The 21,972-nt window shown below is 42.4% G+C and overlaps 1 protein-coding gene across 12 annotated transcripts in view; it reads right to left on the bottom strand.

Moving 5' to 3' along the window:
- Positions 1-21,972, bottom strand: part of CEP112 (centrosomal protein 112) — a 415,603-nt gene that overhangs the window by 19,828 nt on the left and 373,803 nt on the right. For all 12 annotated transcript variants that reach the window (XM_059907770.1, XM_059907779.1, XM_059907777.1 and 9 more), the window contains one exon: positions 21,373-21,462. In XM_059907770.1, the coding sequence (XP_059763753.1) occupies positions 21,373-21,462 (90 nt within the window). The remainder of the gene's footprint in view (positions 1-21,372; positions 21,463-21,972) is intronic.

Below are 21,972 nucleotides of genomic sequence, written 5' to 3'. Positions count from 1 at the left end.
AGCTCTCTCCTGAGCTCTCCTGCTGACCTAACCAAGACCTGATACGCTGACGTCTGGTACCGCCGGGTCCTCTGGGCCAGATCCCAGCTCTGGGGGCCCCCTGACACCTGCTTTCTTCATCCTGGGGCCACAGAGAGTAAACAACAACAGTAACACACACACACTGTCTTGACAGGGTCAGAGAGTAAACAACATCAGTAACACACACACACTGTCTTGACGGGGTCAACTATCAATTCACGCTATTTAACCTCGGTGGCCCTTCTCCGCTGCCGGCCTCTGTGTTACGTTGTACGGGCCTTTCCCACACAACTGCTATCTGACAAGAGACCTACGTACCTCGCAGCCGACGTGGCCAATGATCTGCCAGCGACTGGCCCTGGAATTCAGGGCCCAGTGGCACCTGTGCCTGGTGAAGCTTTTGGCGATATGTCGGGAGCGCCACAGAAAATAACTTTATTCAAAGTCAAGAGTTTAGTTCTCTGCTGTGTCTTAATTGATGCAGCCCATCAAAGCAGGCACTGCGGCGACCAAGGTATAAATCAATAACGCAAGTAAACGGAAGTGATTAAAGGACAGAGCCACTTGAAAGCAAGTGTTGCCCCATCTCCCCCAAAACATAACCAAACGGCTTTGCGAGGGAAGTTACAATGGTCTGCCTTTGTTTTTACTAAAAAGCACTAATAACAAATACTGGGAAATTCAACTGATAATTAAAGAAAAAGAACACTTCACTTCTGAGCTTTCATAAGTGAGGCAATGCTCTTTTCAAATGATTATAGTCTGGCAAGGCAGAGTCAAGGTACTTTGGTTTCTTTGTACTTTTCTCCCCTTTATTTCAGATTTTACACGAATGAAACACGATGAGTAATTCCTTCTCTTTGGATCCTTCAGGATATTATTTAAACACTGGCATCTGGTCTAAGGGAAATTTAATGCTAAGTCAGAGGAGTATTTGAAAAATAGTTTACATGTGCTTTTGTACCACCCACCCCTGAAGTACACAGAGCTAGTGGACAAAATGAGCCCACGGCTGGTCCTCGGGGTCCTGGCGCTGGCGGGGCTGGTGCCTTTGGTGTAACGCACACCCCGGCATTCCCTTTCATAAAGTGAGGGATTGGAGCCACCTTCTTTGTAGCAAAGTCGTGACCTCTATAATACTTCTTAAACTGAGGACAATGGTGGTCTCACTGAGCCTTAACACATGATTTCAATCTGATCCGACAGTACTTAAACCCAGAAGTCCAGGAGGCGAACGGTTGAGCAAGCTTGGGAAAATGTCCAGGGAACCAAGTGGAGAAGCCCAGTGAATTACGGAGAGTAATCACAACTTCAGGGCAATGGGGTGGGGGAATAAAACGATATTTTCTGAGTTGGTATCTGTTATCGGATTGACTAAAACTGTGGGCCCACTCGGATGTACTAGAAAGCGAAAACCAGACCCAAACCAAACCAAACCAACCCCCCCAAAACAGAAAACCCCAACCAAACAACTAGAACAACAAAATACCCCCCAATAAACCCCTTAAACTCCCAAATCCTATATTCTTTTCTTTTATCCCTCTATAATTTATTATATTAAGCACATGCATTTTAAAAACGTTCCTACACACACACACACACACACACACACACACACACAAAGCGCCTTTTGAAAAGGATCCAAGAGCGGCAAAAAATTAGCAGTGGGAATTAGGGTGGTAATTAATTTTAGGAACAAGTATATTTTAAATTTCATACATTTAGACAAAATGGAAAAAGGATTCAGATCAGTTTGTAATATTTGTATACTGAGGATAAACTTGCAGAACCTCGAAGAACGAAATGCACAAGAATGCAGCTGTCACAGAAGCCATGACAGGTGAGCAGTCACTTTTTTCCAGGGTCTCCCGTTGCCTGGGAAGGTTTGTCCCAGCCTCTACCCCTGCCCTTCAGACTGGGGCCCGACGCCTGGGACACTTCTGAGGGAGGTCACTGCATTTTGATAAACTAAAATTTGGTGACGAGGCCATTTAAAAAAAATTTTATTTTTGGTTTGTAAACAATTCACACATCAAAACCATGTAGGCTTTGTTCTCTGACACATCCCCGGGGCCCTGCAGGTATTCTGAGCTGTCCAGTATACACAGTAAGCCTTCGGCTCTAAGTCAAGAACTTTCTACCCACATCCAAGAGACCTTCTTACCCCAGTGACTTGTATTTCAGCATTTTTCTTTCCATAACTCCAATCCCCCACCTGGAAAATCCTCTGTAGTTAAGCACTAAAAGTCTATATAATTCATAACCACAAGGGCAGAGAAAACCCTAAAACCACCTGACTGCACGCAGCTTTTGGGGAGCAGCGTTCCTGGGATTACAGGCTGAAAAGGAATCAAAGCGCCTTCTGACAACAACACAAAGTCAGACCTACGTCTCCTCCTTTCCTGGGATGGAACAGAAGGGTTTCCTTTCCGCTCTAGTTTTGCTAAAATTTCAGTGGTTTCTCTTCTCCCAGTTTAGCACTACTGATTCACAGTAAGAGCTGGTGCCACCATCTCAGCCGAGGACAGGCTTGCGCCACGCAGAACCCTCGAGGGACACTTCCCCCTGGCCTCTCCTTTCTCCATCCTCCCCACCACGCGGAATCCCCCCTCCCCCTCCCTTCCCCCCCTCCCCCCCGTTCCGGTGCCCAGTACTGTCACGTGTTCTCACCACTCTCCCAGCACAACTGTCCTTAGGTAAAGATGCTCTGACAGGTGACCACTTTGAGTCTCTAATGGAAAAATATAGTTCTGGTCCCTGATACCTGAAATCCTGCCCCGGTGATTTCAGTTTTCAGTGAGTGAGTAGGGGAGACATTTTGGGAGAGAGGGAACTGACCCTTCTCTCTTCACTGAAATCACACCACCGGTTTGACTTTGCCTGGTACTAAGACTAACTGTATTATCATTGCCTATTATGATTGACTCATGTCTCTTTCCTTTCCAAGATGTTATGACATTGAGCCCCAACTGTTAGATCAACTGTAAAACCTAGATTTAGCATCAGGGAGTGTTTTTTCTCAAGACTTTGTTTTTAGATTCGAGAGGCTATCGTGCCACATTGAGGTGCGTGTGTCACCACACAGATATAAAGGCAGGACCTGAGTTTGAGAAAGAGGTGTGCCCTCGGAATAGAAATTTGGAAATCACCGCAGAAATGACTGTGGAGGCCCGTGGGGGTAGATGGTATCACTGAAGAAAAGAGAAAGTATAGCTGGAAGAAGTAAGAAATAGAGACCAGAAGACAGCTTATCTGTAATAAGGGGAAGTGCCAAAGCCCAGGAGTCAACAGAAGAGATTGTAAAGGGGGGTCTAAAACAGAGCAGAAACATAGGATAATGCAGATCAACAAGCCAATGAAAGTTAACTTTAAGAATCTCTGCTACTTGGATCTGAGCTCCTCCAGGGAAAGATTCTCTCACTCATGCTATGCTCCAGGGCTAATGGTGCCTGGCACATAGTAGGTGTTCTATACATGTTGGCTGAATGAATAAGAGCCTTCTCCTATTAAAAAATAACTTGTTTCTGAGGAATTATTTACAATTGCCAAGATATGGAAGCAACCTAAGTGTCTGTCAACAGATGAATGGATGAAGAAGATGTGGCTCATATACACAATGGAATATTACTCAGCCATAGAAAAGAAGAAAACTTTGCCATTTGCAGCAACATGAATGGACTGGGGACTTGGAGGGCGTTATGCTAAGTGAAATAAATCAGAGAAAGACAAATACTGTATGATCTCACTTATATGTGGAATATAAGAAATACAACAAACTAGTGAATATAACAAAAAAGAAGCAGACTCACAGATGCAGAGAACCAGCTAGAGGGAACCAGTGGGGAGAGGGAAGGGGGAGGGCCAAGGTAGGGGGAGGGGATTAATAGAGCCGAGATTTTATAATAACTATAAATGGGCTATAACCTTTAGAAATTGTACAAAATTTTTTTAAAATTAAGAAAAATAACTTGTTTCTCTCTTCAGTGAGGCATGCCTTCTTTGAGGTTTATTGATTTTTTAAATATACTCCAATCACACTCTAATATGGTTGTGTACGTATCTGAGATAGACTTTCCTCCCGGGCGGGTCAACTCACTGTTCGGGTCCCTTCGCTTTCTGTATGTTGCTATAACTCAGTTGGAATTAAAAAAACCTCGTAATTTAAAATCTCAGGACCTTTTCTGTTTGCTGGCAACACTTTGTACCCACAAATGCAAACATTTTTATCATTCTTTGTCACCTGTACCAAAAACCAAATACCAACAAGTTCCACCTTTAAAACACATCATGCATTCTTCAAGCTTCCACCCGACCTCGCCTCCCCCCAGACTTAGATGCTCCTAAATGCCACGGATCACAAAGAAGTGGAACTGGCAGCGATTCAGTAACGTGATTTCTGTGTGCGCTACAATCAATTTTTGGCAAGATTCACTGAAAAGGTCAGTGTATGCATAAACAAAAATCTAGCAGTTTTAAAGATTAATGAAAACGAAGTAGACATCAGTTCAGAATAATAAATCTGATTGTTAACCAACTTAATCCAAAAACGAATGGACTGTACAACTCACGTATTCACTGATGAAGCAGCAAGTGCCCACCCTGTGCAAAGCACCATGTGGAGGCTCGGGCTGGGGGCATGGGGCTGGAGGTACCAAGATTCAGCTTCATGGAAATGACTGAGGAACTAACTCACGTTACTGTCCTCAAAGGAAGAACTCACTCTTGTACAGAAACAAAGCAGTGACTTCCCTGGCGGTCCAGTGGGTGAGACTCCGCAATCCCACTGCAGGGGGCCTGGGTTCGATCCCTCGCTGGGGAACCAGATCCCGCACGCGCACCGTGACTAAGAAGTCTGCGTGCCGCAGCTAAAGATCCTGTGTGCCTCGACTAAGACCCAGCACAGCCAAGATAAATAGATAAATATTTAAATAAATAAGTAAATGATTTTAGAAAAGAAATAAAGAATACACACATAATAGATATAACAGATAAACATGTAAGTATATAAAGCATTGTTTACTACTGTTTCCAAAGGAAAATGCATTTCTCAGATGTCTTTTGAGGTCACTTGGCTGTGCAGAGCACGGGTAAAACAAACAGCATGCAGCTGGGCGAAAAGGGACATTCTCTAAGCAGGTTGCCAAAGGGAAAGCGGTGGTCAGTGAGCCAGGAATCTGAAGGTCAGACCACAGGGTGACATCGTAGAAAAGAGCCAAGAAGTCACTCCGTGATGGGTGGAGGGACATGTGGGAAGGGAGTGACGCTTCCATTTCACACATGTGAGAGGCTCTCCAGGTGTCACATACACACAACATACGTGCGTGTGTATATACACATCTATAGGTCATGTACACTGTGTGCATACACATCTACAGGCACATGTACACTTGTGTGCATACACATCTACAGGCACACGTACACGTGTGTGCATACACATCTACAGGTACACGTACACGTGTGTGCATACACACCTACAGGTACACATACACATCTGTGTATACACATCTACATGTACACGTACACGTGTGTGTATACACATACAGGTACATGTACATGTGTATATACACATATACAGGTACACATACACGTGTGTGCATACACATCTAGAGGCACACGTACACATGTGTGCATACACACCTAGAGGCACACGTACACGTGTGTACACACAACTACAGGTACATGTACATGTGCGTGTGTCTGTGTATTCCTACTACAATATACCCTCTGCCCTCAAAGGTGTCTTAGTCTAGTAGGAATGACAAAATGTATACACAAGTAATTATAATGAAGGTGTGTGTCTAAATCCAACAAAGAGGAGCTAGCAGAAACCCTCAGAAACCAGAAAGGGAAACTCCTACACTTGTTGGTGGGGATGTAAATTGGTGCAGCCACTATGGAGATCAGTGTGGAGGTTCCTCAAAAAATTAAAAATAGAGCTACCATATGACCCAGCAATCCCACTCCTAGGCATATACCCAGACAAAACCATGATTCAAAAAGACACATGCACCCCAGTGTTCACTGCAGCACTGTTTATAATAGCCAGGACATGGAAGCAATCTGAATGTCCATCAATAGATGAATGGATAAAGAAGATGTGGTACATGTATACAATGGAATACTACTCAGCCATTAAAAAGAACAAAATAATGCCATTTGCAGCAACATGGATGGACCTAGAGATTATCATACTAAGCGAAGTAAGTCAGAAAGAGAAAGACAAATGTCATATAATATCTCTTATATGTGGAATCTAAAATATGACACAAATGAATGTATCTACAAAACAGAAACAGACTCCCAGGCATAGAGAACAGAGCTGTAGCTGCCAAGGGGAGAAGAGGGGTGGGGAAGGGATGGATTAGGAGTTTGGGATTAGAAGATGCAAACTATTATATATAGGATGGGTGAACAACAAGGTCCTACTGTAGAGCACAGGGAACTATATTCAATATCCTGTGATAAACCATAATGGAAAAGAATATGAAAAAGAATATATACATGTGTACCCGAATCACTTTGCTGTACAGCAGAAATTAACACAACGTTGTAAAATCAACTATGCTTCAATAAAATTTAAAGAAACCAAACGTCTGAGCAGAACCTGGGAAGCATTCCCACTGGAAATGAGTAAGAGGCAGGGACGTGTTCTGTCATGACTCCTGAGCGCTGAGTAGAGACTGAGCCTGTGCACCAACCAAAACATAGGGGGATGAAAGCTGACACAGAAGTTGTCTCTGTTAAGGAATTATGTAATTACCTAGGTAGATAAATTTAAGAAATCAACAGAAAATTTACTTAGAAAACTTAAGAATTATCAACTGAAAAATCATCAGAATTAATATTGACAATAGCTCTGGTTGGCTGGATATATACAAACAAATGTGAGTATGTCCCTAAACAACAGCAATAACTGTTTAGAGACTATAAGGGGAAAATCCACAAAAGGAAAAAAAATGCCATAATATATTTTGAAATAAATCTAAAAAGAAATGTACACCATCCATAAAAGGATACATTTCAATTGTACTGAAGATACAAAAGAAGACCTAATGAAATTCAAAGAGATGCAAAGATGTTAATTCTTCCCAGACTAATTCGTGAAGGTGTAATAAGACAAATTCTAACCAATCAGTCATTCAGATTTTAAAACATGAAAGTTATTCTAAGATTCATATGAAAGTACAGATGCTTAAGAATAACTAGGACAGTTCTAAAAAAGGTGATGAGGGAAGATTTTCCCCTATAGATAATACGGTTTGCTGTGTACTAGTGCCCTTCTAAAGGTGTTCCTTGTAATAACTGACAATCCTCACAACTATTTTATGAGGGGGCATTATTATTAACCCATTTTCAAGACAGGGAAACTTAAGCAAAAAAAGGAAACTAATTTGTGTGAAGTTCTACAGCAGGAAGTGGAAGTGGCATTGGGATTCGAACCCAGGCACTGGTGCTCCAGAGTCTGTTTCTTCAAGTGCCATAATCTATGACTCATGTGGGCACAGGAAGTGGATGGTCAGGAAAGGATACAAAGTCTCAAACAGATCCATGCACACGTGGAAAATGTGATTTTTGACAAAGTAGCATTTCAAATAAATGGCGGAAGACTATCTCAGTCAGTAAGTGGTACCAATAACTGGGTATATGTTTAGAAATAAAATTAGGTAAGATCCCTGTATAAGCTTCTATCATTGCTGTAACCAATTACTGTAAATGTAGCAGCTTGAAACGACACAAATCCATCACCTCCTCGCTCTGTAAGTAAGAAGTCTGAGCGGGCTGCGGGCTGCGGACTCCGCTGGTTTCTCTGCTCTGGTCTCACAGGCCAAAGTCCAGGTGTGGGCTAGCCCAGACTCTTACCTGGAGGCGCTGAGGGAGCATCTGTTTCCAAGCTCATTCGGGCTGTGGACAGAATTCAGCTCCCTGCAGCTGCAGAGCCGACGTCCGCCCTGCCTTGCTGGTTGCCAGCTGGGAGCCTCTCTCACCCCTTAAGGCCCCCTGCAATCCTCCTCATGTGCCCCCCACCCTGGAGCACTGGACCCTTCTCACACCAAGAAGCTCTCTGGCCTCCCCTTCAGCTACCTGTCTTCTGCCTTCAACCAGAGAAAGTTCTCTGCCCTTAAAGCGGCCATGTGTTTAGACTGGGCTCACCACTTGCATAATCTGGGATAACTTCCATGTTTTAAGGTCACTGATTCTTAACTTCAGTTACATCTGCAAAGTCTCTTTTACCACATAATGTATATATTCACAAATTCCAGAGACAAGAGAATGAACCTCCCTGGGGAACATTCTGTTGCAATCCTTATACCACATGGTATATAGCAATAAATTTGAGGTGGATTAAAGTTAAATGTACAAAACAAAACTCTTAAAAGTAATGGAAGAAAATAAAAGAGAACATATTTTATAATCTTGGGTAGGGAGGACCTTCCTAAGCAAGCTTAGAAATCATAAAGAAAAACATGGAAGATAATGTTCTCAAAAATTAAAACATTGAATAAAAAGACTAAAGATAAGCAACTGGGAGTAAGTATTTGCAACTTATTTAACAAATCATTAATATACAGAATTTGTAAGAAAATGAATTTCTATAGCTCCAATTAGCAAAACAAATCAATAGAAGAGATTAGCAACGAATGTGATCAAGTATTTCACAGAAATGTAAATACAGACGGTCCCTGACTTATGATGGATCGACTTATGATGTTTTGATTTTATGATGGTGTGAAAGTGATACACATTCAGCAGAAACCATACTTTGAATTTTGATCTTTTCCTGCGCTAACGATACAATCTTCTCTCGCGATGCAGGGCAGGGGCTCCCAGTCACGTGATCACGAGGGTAAACAACCAACATACTTACAACCATTGTGTCCCCAGACAAACCATTCTGAAAAAAATTTCACTTTCAGGACAGTATTCAATAAACGGCATGAGATATTCAACACTATTATAAAATAGGCTTTGTGTTACATGATTTTTCCCAACTGTAGGCTAACGTAAGTGTTCTGAGCACATTTAAGGGGGGCTGGGCTAAGCTCTGATGTTGGGTGGGTGAGGTGTATTAAATGAATTTACAACTTACAGTATAGTCAACTTAGGATGGGTTTATCAGAATGTAACGCCATCGTAAGTCAGGGGAGATCTGTAGTGGATTTCCACTTCTAGTAACGGAAGCTTACATAATTCCCTCCCAAGTCTGCTTCAGGGTATTAGGGAACTAAGAAGCCAGGGAAGAACTATGGGGCCAATCCTGGAGATGGGAGAAATCAAGAGAACTTGTAAGTCTGGCATTTGGGGACATTTTAACACAGTGGCCTTTGCCACTTCTAGATTGGTTGGCGAGAGGTTGAGAAGCTGAACAGATCTTTTAACAGCCTCACAAAAGAAGTCAGGGGGACACAAACTGCAGTCCAGGAGTTCCTGGTAAAATCCCATGCTTTTGGGTGGAGCCCAAAGGGCTACACCCTAGGAGTAGGAGTGAATTGGAAACAGACCAGCCCTCTCCAAAACTGAAATCTAGCTCAAACAATCTCAGTCCCTGAAAATGGATTAAGGTTATTCAAGACGGCAAGTGCCGCTACCTGCTTACCTAGAAGCAAATGTAAATTCTCTTTGGAGACAATTATCATCATCCCAGGTCCCAAATTACTTCTATGAAGTTCTATATAAAATATCTGGCACACAATCAAAAGTAGCCAGGCTCACAAGAAAGCAAGACTATATGACCAAAAGCCAAGAGAAACAAATACAATGAAATGAGAACCATGTGAATTCCAGATAATGGTTATCAGACCTAGACTTTACAAGAACCAAGATAAATGTTCAACAAAATAAGAAAAAGAGTTGTGAACTTCGTCATAGAACAGGAAACTAAAAAAGGAACTAAGTAGAAATTCTCTCTCTGGAAAATACAATAACCAAAATTAAGAATGGGTGTAACAGCAGGTTAGACACAGCTGAGGAGAGACTCAGTGAAACAGAAGCTAGATTAAAAAATATCCAGAATTAATACAAAACATAGGAAATATAGTTAGAAGATCAGATATATGTATATATACTTATAGTCTCAAAAAGAAGAGAGAATTAGGCAGAAGTTAAAATAGGAAATCTGATACTATAACCACTAAAGAAAGTATATCCATAAGTAATTGAAAATATTCCAACAAAGAAAACTTCAGCCCAGATAGCTTAATCTACCAAACATTTTAAGGAGGAAATAATTATCAACACTGTACAAACTCTTCCAGAAAATAAAGAGGGAACACTCCATTTTGTTTTATGAGACCATCAAATTTTGATACCAAAATCTAGTAATATCATCACAATAAAAGAAAATAGTAGGCTAATCTCATTAATAAGCATAGATGTAAAAATTCTAAACAAAATATCCGTGAACCAAAATCCAGCAAAAGGTAAAAAGGGATAAGTCACCATGATCAAGTGGGGCTTATTCTAGAAATGCAATGTTGATTTAACATTAGAAAATCAGTCTATGAAGATCACTGCATTAGCACAATAAAGGACAAAATTCATATAATTATCTCAAAAGATGGAAAAAAGGCATGTAAGAAACATCCATTTACGATTTTAAAAAGAAAAAAAGACTCTTGGTAAGAAGAGAAAGAAACTTCCTAAGTGTGATAAAGGGAATCTATACAAAAGTCAATTGTATTTCTAAGTACTGCAACAAACTGTGAGAAAATGAAATTTTAAAAATAATGTCATTTAAAATAGCATCATAATTGTCAAATACACAGGAATAAATCTAACATAAAATGTGCAAGATATCTTTACATAAAATGATAAAAATACAACAAAAAAATTAAAGAATGCTTAAATAAAGCAGAGGGATATTCTATGCTCATGGACTGAAAGATTTACTAGAAACTGACAAGTCCAGTCTAAAATTTATAGAGAAACGCAAAAGGCTATGAAGAACCTATCGTTAAAAGGTAAGCTTCACAAGAACAAGGATTTTTGTTTGGTTTGTTCACCGATGTATATCAGGGCCGGTAAAGGGCATGATCTATCACAGGCGTTCAGGAAATATTTGTTGAATTGAATGGAAATGTCGAAAGTATGTATCACTTGGGAGTTTAGAAAAAGAATTCACTCTGAGCTGTCATTTAGTTACCGTGGCACACACTGATTTACCATCTCATTTACCTTCCTCTGTTTATCAAGTCAAGCAAAACCTCAAAATCTTATGTGCTGAATGAAGCATTTGGGATCATTCAGTCCAGTTTTCCAATTTTCTCCCATTCTTTCTGCAGGGGCATTCATTCAAATAAAACCTTAAAGCTGAAGGGCAGAAATATAAGAGAGACAGTGGCTCTGCTTCCATAGGGGGTGCCCGGCCTGACACACCACCCTTCAGACCACTGCCATCTTTCTGCTGCTGCCCCTGTGAGACCCAGCACAGCGTCCGAGCCTGGCGCCTGTGCCCTCTCTTGCCCACAGTGGGCTACCTACCGAGCAGGGAAGGGCCCCCCGCGAGTTTGTCAGGGCCCACAGCAGCGGGCTGCGAATTCCTCTCTTGCTTCTTAATCAAAAATGAGACAATCTCCTGTGAGAGTCTCCCCGCTGTTTCTCCTCATCCCTTCTGAATAAACCTGAGTGTAAATCTCACATACGAAACCAAGAATGGATCTTTAAACAATGCTTTCTTTTATTATAATAATAGAAGCTCCTAGAAGACACCAAGTTTTCCATGTAGATTCAGTACGCTGAGAGCTGAGTAGGTACTAGGTTGTCTGATTCGCAATCGGCCTTTTATTTCACAAAACTTTAATAATGCCAATGACGCTATATTCTTCACTAGTTCTACATTTTCCATTTGATTCAATAAATCATTCTTTGCCTTGAAGGTTTTATAATACTCTTTTTCAAATTGAAACTATGTCCTCTAATTCTGTGTAGAAATCCAGAAGGTGATTTACATGGAAAGTATATTCAAATGGCCTTTTAAACTTCTGAATTTTCCTTTGTATTAAAAAAAAATCACCTTTCTTTCCTTATTTCTAATTCAAATTGATATACATCTGATGTATCTAAAATGCCTCTGCTCTGTCATTTGTTTGACAATAAACAATTTCAGTTGCTTCTACCTCAAAATAGCCCTTCCTCAACAGGAAAAGGAGGTCTTCTCTGGCTGGACTATGGTAGAAAAGGAATTGCACGTAAGTGGCACCGTAGACTATCTGATACTCTTTCCTGAACGTGACAAGCACAGTAAATAGTCATCGGACATCTCTCCCTCTAACTGTGCTGACTCACCCACCCTCTTTACCATCTCTGTGTTTATCTCTTCTTTTACTTCCTCTTTCCAGCTGTTCACTCAACTCCATGAATTCAGCGCTTAGTAGTTGCCAGAAAAGCGAGCCCTAAAGACACGGCTCAGGGATACAGTCTCCCTTTTTATCTTCCTGGGAGACGATATCTGATTACCCAGGTTAATCCCTGATAATTTTCCTTGTCCTCCAATTTTAAAAGGTGGGGTAGGACCCAACTTCTTTTAAGCTTTTGTTCCTGCTTTTTTTTTTTTAAGGGCCTCCATAATTTACTGATTTGGAGTAAATCATTTGGATTAAATCATTTTTGGATTTTAAAAATTAATTAAAAAAAAGACTAAACTTAAAGCCAAAACTACCTCAAAAAAAGGAACAAACCGAAAGAAGTGAGAATGCACGAGCACATCACTTCACCCTGGGCAGGCACAGCCCGGCTCTGAACCTGGCAGCCCCAGGTCAGAGGTCAGATCCCAGCACGGCCGGCCCGGCAGCCCCCACCCCTGCTTCATCGTCCTCCCCTCCCCCCCACCTGTGTTCACTAACGTGCATGGACCGAGAGCCACGCAGAAAATGCTTTCTGGAAAAACAGCTGCAGTGATGCAGTGGGTGCTTTGTTGACACTTGGCTTTGATACGTCAGTGAAGCACAGGATTAAAACCACGAGGCGGGCGCCTCAGGGACCCGCCTGCTCTCTCCTCCAGCGACGTTCAAAACAAAGGGAATCTCAAGAAAGCAACGCTGGAACACAGAACCCATTCACCCCACAGGAGCTGCTGCAAGTCATCCATTAAAAATGGCTCTGTGATCATCATGTATAGTTTCTGGCGGTGGTTTTGGGTACAAGTGTTTGACTTGCTTTGCCACTAAAATCTACCAGAATAACTGATTTACAAGGAACGGTTTGATGAGATGTATGCTTCAAGTGTTTTTCAGAAAATAGGGGCAAGTATTCAAACTCTCATTGAGAATAAGATGTGGCCAAAATTGAATGTGGTTCTATCCCTCATAACAACTCAAATTTTAGAATGATGCATTCATACCAGCTGTCTGGGAACAAAAGAATTAGTCTGAATTTGTAAATAAACTGTGGTTATAAAAATTACTTGAAACAAGCCAGAATAATAACCATTAAACATGAAAAGTCAGTAGAAGTCTTTGAATTATACTTCCGTTGCAATTATTATTCCTGTTTTCATAATGTGCTTAGGGATAAAACATAGTTCTGAGCTGTTAGTACTTTTAAGTAAATTTCACTGCAGATGAGTTAGCCCACAGCAGCTAAGACTGTGAAGTTTTAAAATCCATTATGGAAAATGGAAATTAGAGGCTTGGAAATCTGTAAAAGGCGAATTCTTCCTTTTAACAATTGTCATGATTGTTGCTTAATTGATTTTCTGTCTGCATTGCATCTTCCTCCGTAAGCCTGCCTGTGACTGTAGATTTGTTGGTTACCCTTGATGCTGACCGAGGTGGTTTAAAGATAAGCGGTGCTACCCAATGAAAGCTTTACATATATTGATGTTGGTTCTCCTAATGTTCATGTTTCTCCCCGACAGATCACTGGGCTTGGTGGGAGGCCAATACATTCTTTGGGAATACAAATGATAATGTTGCAACAGTACAGCAGGCGGAAGGAGCTGAGATGTTAACATTATCCCAAAGCTACTGATACCAAAGGAACCAGGGAAGGAAGCAGCAGAAAGCTAAATTTCTCAGTAGAGAAAATCAAGGGCTCCATTTGTATTCATCCTGCTTTGGCCTTCTGAGGGCACCCCGTGGAAGAGACCTGCAAGGAAGGTCTGCCCTATTTCAGGGAAGACTAGAACGGCCGGCACTAGTGACAACATGGATGAACCTGGAGGCCATTATGCTAAGAGAAATAAACCAGGCACAGAAAGAAGAGCTCACTCATCTATGGAGTGAAAAAAAAAAAAAAAAAAAAAAAGTTGAATTCATAGAAACAGAGTAGAATGGTGATTGCCAGGGGCTGGAAGGTGGGGGAAGCTTCTGGTCAAAGGGTGCAAACCTCCAGACATCAGATAGTTCTGGGGTCTAAATGCACAGCCTGGCGACTACAGTTAAAGATACCGTATTGGGTACCGGAAATTGGCTAAGAGAGGACACTTTTTCCTTTTTTTTGTTTTTTTCGGCATATTATGCTTTATTATTTCAAGAAAGGTAAAAATGCAACTGAAACACAAAAAAAGATTTGTGCAGTGTTTCATGATTCAGTCTTGGTAGGTTGTATGTCTAGAAATTTCTATGTTTCTTCTAGATTGTCCAATTTTTTGGTTTATAATTGCTCATAATAATATCTTATAATCTTTTTTATTTGTGAGAATAATTGTAATATCTTCTCTTTCATTTCTTTTTTTTTTTTTTTCAAAAGGATTACATATCCTTTCGGTATAATTGATAATCTAAGAGAGGACACTTTAAATGCTCCCACCACACACAAAAGCAACCATGGGAGGTGACGGATTTGCCAATGAACTTCACTGTGGCAATCACTTCACAAGGCATGTCAAGTCATCACGCTGTACACTTTAAATACATACAATGTTATTTATCAATTATACCTCAGTAAGACTGGAAAAACAAAGACTGAGGACACACAGAGGAAAGGTGGGTCATGTGGCAGAGGGTGCTGGCATCCTGCCCCGCCTTGGTGTTCCCTGGACCACGGACCCTTTGGTGCCTGAGGCCTGGGGAAGAGCCGAGGGCCACAGATGAGCCAGGAGAAGTCTCGATAATCCTACTCACCCCAGAGGAAAATTACGGAAAAAATCTGTAACCTTTATTTCCACAAAAGTCTAGACAAGGATGTGTGTGGAGAAAGTCCATCCAGACCGCGTGCAGGACGCGCGTCACAAAGCCTCTGTCACCACTGCTCAGGCGTGGTGGCCTCTGAACTCTCCACCCTCCGGCTCCCGGCACCGTGCGATGCTGCTAGTCCTCCCTCCACCCCGCCTCCACTTCCTCCGTTCTTCCACGGATTCACTGAGTACCACGTGGGCCAGGCGCTGGGCTAAATGCTGAGTGTAAGGATGAAGGGGACACAGTCCCAGCTCAGGGACCCTCCCTCAAAGAGCAAAGTCTCCCGAGGGAGTCTGATGGGAAAACCTTTAATGGAGCTTCACAGAAAGTACGACCAGAGCACAGAGCAAAGGGGGACGGGGCAAGGCTGTCCTGAGGATGAGACTCAGAAGAGCAGAGGCTCCACAGGCAATTCAGTTCAACAACGAGGGCCGGGGATGCCGTGAAGATGACAGCTGGGTCCTTACCCTCAAGGGGCTTAACGTTCAGTGGGAAACCTTCTCTGGTTCTCACGACACTGCATTCTCCTGGCTCTGCTCTCATCTTTCTCACCATTCGTCCCCGTTAAATCCTCTCTGGATCGTCCCCTGCCTTCTCTGGTCCCTGGAACGTGGTCCAGCCCGTGGTTCTGCCCACGGCCCTCTCCCCTCTCTGCTCTTCCTTGTCAACATCATCCGCCAAGACAATTCAGAAACGTTCACACTTCTTTCTTAAGTTCTAGATCCAGATTTTCAACCTGGGCTCTTTCCTACATTCTACATTCAGACTTTCTTTCTGGGGTTCGAGTTCAGATTTTTAGCTACATGTCTCCAGAGGAACGTGCGGCTGCCAGCATCTCAGACTCTGCCTCTAGAAAATGGTGCTGTCGTCCACTTGGTATTATTTTTGACATATTCCTTTCTTTTACTCTCTAAGTCTGTGTTCTATGAATTTTAAGTGAGTCTTCACATCTACTCTTTTCCTCTTCTACTACCTTTGACAATATCCAGTTCAAGCCCTTTGGATTTCTCTTGTGACTAGTGATGTGAATTTAGCGTGATAACGTATGAATTCAACTCTTTTCATCTCTTTTTCATTTAATCTTCTGCTGCTGGATTAATCTTTCTAAAGTAAAGACACAATAATCTAACACTACCCGGTTAAAGAAAAAAATCCTCAGTGGCTGAAAACTGCTTTCTGACCAATGACCGAAGTCCCCGGCATTGTATCCAAGCTTGTTGGGCGCACAGTGCGGGGTAAGGAGTAGACAATAACAAAGATTTGATGCTATCACTATTTTTAATGGATAAAACGAAGGTAGCTAACTTCCCGGTCTTTTCCCCCCTCACTGACGCCCCCTCTGGCCAGGACGCCCCCAAGCCCACTCCACCTCCTAACCCCTCGTCCTAGCCCAGTGTCCCCTCTCTGCTGGCGACCAGCTCACGGGCCTTCTCCTCTGTGAAGAATTATAACCACACACATTGCACCCGCGTTACGTTCTCTAGTTTCTGAAGTGTTTCACATGCATCTTGTTTTGACATTCACGTGAACCCCGTGGGAGGTGTTATTACTGACATTTTAGGAGCCTGATATTTGGACCAGTTAAGTGACTTGCCCAAGACCACACGACCGGTGGTGGCAGAGGTGGACTTCTACCTGCAGTGCTTCCCTGCTGGGTCCTACTCGTCCTTGAGGCCTCTCCTGTTTCCCCTCCCTGTGTCTCACTAGGGGTCTCAGGACAACCTCTGTTCCCTCCCCAAACACACGGAATTACCAGATTCACCTCTGCTGAAGCATCTGCTGTGTCTAGGCCTTAACTGGATATAAAGTGCCTGCTGCAAGGCTGTGACTGGAATATATTTTAAGACACTTTAGGGTGACCTGTGCCTGCACAGCCCAGACCTGAATGCCTGGACACACCAGATAAGAACTAAACCAGCCGCTGGCTGAAACACGCTGGCCAGGAAACCCGAGAGGCCCCGGCCGCAGGTGCTGGAAACACTGCCTGCCTGTCAGCAAGCACCAGGCCCTGCCTTGGGTGGTGGACCCTTTCCTGCAGGGTCGGGAAGACGGCGGGCAGTACCAGTGCTGCATTCTTCCCGCACCTTGTGAGCTGAGCCTCTAAGCCTTTGGAAGAAAAGTAACGTCTTTTAAATGCCATGACTGCAGTCTACACTTTACACCCATCTCTGCTCTACTAGACTGTAAACTCCTTGCGGGCTGGAAGGAGAACTCATCCGTGTTTCTTCTCAGTACCTGTCATGGGCCAGCACAATATGCCTGTCAAAGGCATGCAATGTGGAGTAATTGTATGACACTGCTGTGAAATGCACGGCATTGCATTCTATTTATTAGGTCTCAAAGTATTAGTTCTTTTCACTAATTTACGTAAAAGAATCTTCTGGGAAACTGAGTGATCCATGTAATCAAAGCTATTCACACGTTCGAAACTGAAAAACCCCAGTTCAAAGCAGGGATTTTGTTACATGTATATTAATATTTATGTTATATATTATATTAGGTTCAAGTCTGACATTGTTTAGTGCCTTCGTGATAAATATATGCTTGCTTTGCACAGTGTTAGGAGCGCCAAGTAAAATTTTAGCCTGTTTCTTTTCTTCCCTCTCTTTTCTATAATTTATCAGACCGAATTATTTTGGCAAGGGCTAGCAAATCACCTAGTCTCGCTGTGAGAAATGAAACACTGTTTGTTCCCGAATAGGAGATTTATTTTTACCCATAACCTGAACCCGAGTGATACACGCCGTAGATGCATCTCACACTGTGGTCAATACAATGGAAAATCATATCCCAGGGTGGGCGGCCTGCCTCCCCCCGCCCCCCCGCCCCGCCCCGGCTCTGCCGTTGCCATGGTAGGGAAGTCGTGGCCTTTTCCAGTGACTCAGTTTCCTTACATAACGAGGAAGTCTGGTCAGAGCTCTGATCTCCCCTCCTTTGCTGCAACTATGGGATTCTTGCTCGGATCTTATCGGGAATTAGAAATTATTAACTCCTGGTATGGAGAAAAAGAATGATAGCTTTTAATTACTTTCCTATTTATGGATTACAGGAAAGATATGTTTCTATAAGGCTGACTTAGAAGGAAGTTGGTCTTTTCTAATTTTATTGGTGTTATCTTGATGCTTCACAAGGGGCAAATTAACCCTTTGTAACCACGGATGAACCAGCCTTCCCTGGGCACCCTGGTGACAGACCTGCCGAGGGTGTGGAGTTAGAGGAGAGGGTTGATGCCACTGAGGCAAGTGGTGGGCAGCTCGGGTACCACCCATCAAGACCTGATGAGAAGCAGCTTTTTGTGTTTAATTAAAAACACAACTTTTAGAATGCCTCATTCATTTTTTTGTTTTTATAGAATCAAAACACAGGAATTTTTCTTAAATGAAAAACAGAGACAGTTTCAACTTTTTTTTTTTTTTTTTTTTTAAGCAAGCAAGTTAAAAAAAGAAGCCCAGGAAATTGTCCTTTGTAATTCTGCCAGTTTCAATTTTGATTCTTTATGCAACTAGTATCAAGATAATAATATTTGGTTGAAACGAAAGAGAAGAAAAGTTCCAAGAAGCTGTTCTGCACACATTTTGGTTGTTTGATTGGCTGATGTCAGGCTAGCTACTGTTATTTTGCAATTGCTTTGACAGAGGCAAAAAAGAAAATAACAATTTCAACATTTAAAAAACCCTCAGTAAGTATATTAAATATAATCAGACCCTAAAAATTTTACATGACGATACTTCTATACTTCTAATTATTTTTGACTACCTCTATTAGTGTCACAAATGGAAAGGTCAGATTTAGATAAAAGTTAAATCAAATTAAATATAGATGAATAGTATTTATGAAGTGCCCATGATTTGTTCTTCAGCTTTACTGAAACAATTGGCATTTTTGCTTAGCTACACCCTAGGATCTCGTGGAAAGAACCCAACATTTCATGGTTGCAAAGATTATGAAATATTCAGCTTTACCCATGGGTATTTCCTGACATTTCTTTGGTGAACTGGAGGCTAATAGAAGATATCAGGAATTAGTGTAAGAAATAGTCTAGAAAGCTATTGTCACTACAAAGATGAAAGCAACTTTGATGATCAAAAAGAAGTCAATAAAATAAGACTGAAGTGGTTCCTGAATCCTTCCCTATTGTTCATTTGGGATTTCTTAATTTCCCTACTCTCAATATATTATGGAATTTTCTGTGTGAAGTTCTGCCATGAATTAGAGTGATGTCAACAGAGTTTTACCTTAAGTCATATTTTATCACAAACTGAAGAAGGCCCAGTCCTCCAGGGAGGCCTGTTTCCTGCTTTTAAGACGCTTGTCTTCTTTTAGTTCCAGGCACCCCAGCCAGCTGGGGGGTTGCAGGGAGGCTCAGCTGGCCTCAGTGACAACTGAGCCTGTGCCGGTCCCACCTGAAGGCCACACAGCCACCCAAGGAGGTATTTTCACCTGTGGCCACATCGGCTCTGCTTCCGTCTGCTTTGCTCTTTGCTGCTCTCTGCCCACAGAGAGTTAATGGCGTTGCCCGCCGTACCAGGTGTCTGGGGTGGTATTTTTTTCCCTGCCATCCTTAATAAACTCACTTTCCCTATCACTGCTAGGCAGCTTTTTAAACTAGAAATGCTGTAACTTAAAAACTGTCATGAAAGGAGCAAAAATTTGGAATTCAGCTAAACCAGGGTGTGAATCCACCTGTACTGTTTACCAGCTGTGTGATCTTGGACGTGTCACTTAACCTCTCTGGGTTTTAGTGTGCCAACTGGGAAATGGGAGGGTAATACTGGCCTTACATGGTTATTATCAGGATAAATGAACTAACATGTGTAACGTTTCTTGTACAGTGTCTCTCATCTTGTGGGCCTTCAATAAATATAGTTATTATTAGTTTTTCATCCTAGAATTTCCTATTTTGTGATCCTATCATGGACTGTCTGACATAGGCCCTATACAAGACATATCGTATATAGACGTGATATATACATACATGACACAAACATGACACGTATATGATGCAGGGCATACATTAGACAGTAGGAAGGAATTATAGGAGGTCAAGTCCATTCAGTAAGTATTATTACTTGGCATCTATTAGATGCTTACACCTGCCATTTTGTGCAATCCCTACCTTGGGGTCTTGTTTGTAAACAACTCCAGAGATGACAAAATTTCCTCTATTCGCCTTACTTCAGGGCTTACTCTTCTGACAAGGTCAAAATGACGTAACCCAATATTCCTGTACTGAATGGACTACGAGACAACCAAAGTATAAGCGTCTGCCAACACCTACGGCGGGTTCTGTCCATAAAGATTTGTGGCACTTAGAAGAATTTCAGCAATGCTGTATGCAATAGCTGAGGACAGTGCGTTTACAAAAGGTTTCCTTAAGACTCATGAAGTTTATTAATACACTGATGACTTTTCAATTTAAATTTAGTTACATTTACTTTAAATGTAAAAGAATTGGATGAAAATGATCCTGTGGTTTGAAAATAAAATAGGTCATTAGCTATTGTCAAAGCCAGATTATTCTGGTTATACTAGATTCGTTTCATTAACACACTGGAAAGAAGGAGGAGAAAATTAAAATTCAAAAGAAAACATGATCTATGTCTCTAAGTGCAACGATGTCCCTGTGTTCTGATATGACGACGCAGCAGACATCACTGGCTGCATCCCCAACACATTTCCCCTCTCCCTTGTCCGGGCTGTCCTTCCTCTTATGACTCCATCGCCGGCAGGCAGACCCTAAGTGGTCCAGCCTAGTTTGGCACCCTCCGTCCTCTCGCCAGGGATTGGACGTGTGACCTGCTCTGGCCAATGAGATGAGAAGGGAGCTGCGTATGGGGGTGGTTCTGGGAAAGGTCTCCTGACTTTTCGGAAGGGCACCCCGGCAACATAAGTCCCTTTTTGCCTCTGGATACTGCTAGATGTGCGCGGGATTCCTGGAGCTGCTGTGAGCCCCGCGGAGCTGGCTTTGGGATGGACCCTACACAGGACGTAGGGCCGGGGGAGCGAGAGAGAGGCGGAGCCAGCGACCCAGGGCTCCCTGCCCAGAGCCCGCCCTACCTACAGGCTTCGGGCGACAGAGGTTAACAGGTTGCGAGGCAACAGATCCCTTTGTTGCTTACGCGCAGCAAGGGCCCGAGGATTCTGTTACTCGCGGCCAAAGGACCCGGTGGAAACGGGACACACGTGAGCTCCTGGACCTGGAGGGAGTGAACGAGCAAACCAGCCGAGCGGGCAGTACCTGCTCCTGTGATTCCAGTTCCTTGTGCTGCAGTTTTTTCTCCAAACATCGTGCTTGATTCGAGCGCTTTTCTAGCTCGTCTTGTAAAGCCTGAAACGGTATAAGATAAATACAAAAACATTAAAAATTAGCAGCCTTGGAAAAAAGTTTTACCACCTGAACTGGTATCAAAAAGGCCTCAGATCTCTGGTCTATTATTGCTGCTCCAAAACCAGCCTTTCAGTATCAGGCCCAGATGTTTTCTACTTTAGGAATAACTAGTATCTAAAACTCCAAACTCACAAACCAGACACATTAGCAGGTGTCAATTCATCTTATAAAAACATCTCCTATTCCCAGCATAGACACACAAGCACGCAATAAAGCGCAGAACTATTGCTAATTAAAGTAGCTCTATCAGGACACCTGCGAGGTACACCTACACTCTGAAAAGTGTCCTCATAGCTAGGAATCGTAACACTGGACCGACATGACATTTTTCAAAATCATACTCTGGTAATTTGAGTATGTTATGGTAACCTTAAAGGCATTTTTTATTAAGCCATTGAGGATGGCATGGAATTTGAGGAAACTGTAAGAAACAGACAGAGATGAACACTT

Source organism: Balaenoptera ricei, chromosome 20 (genome assembly GCF_028023285.1).
Source record: "Balaenoptera ricei isolate mBalRic1 chromosome 20, mBalRic1.hap2, whole genome shotgun sequence".
Taxonomy (NCBI): Eukaryota; Metazoa; Chordata; class Mammalia; order Artiodactyla; family Balaenopteridae; genus Balaenoptera; species Balaenoptera ricei.
This window is presented reverse-complemented; position numbering and strand designations above follow the sequence as displayed.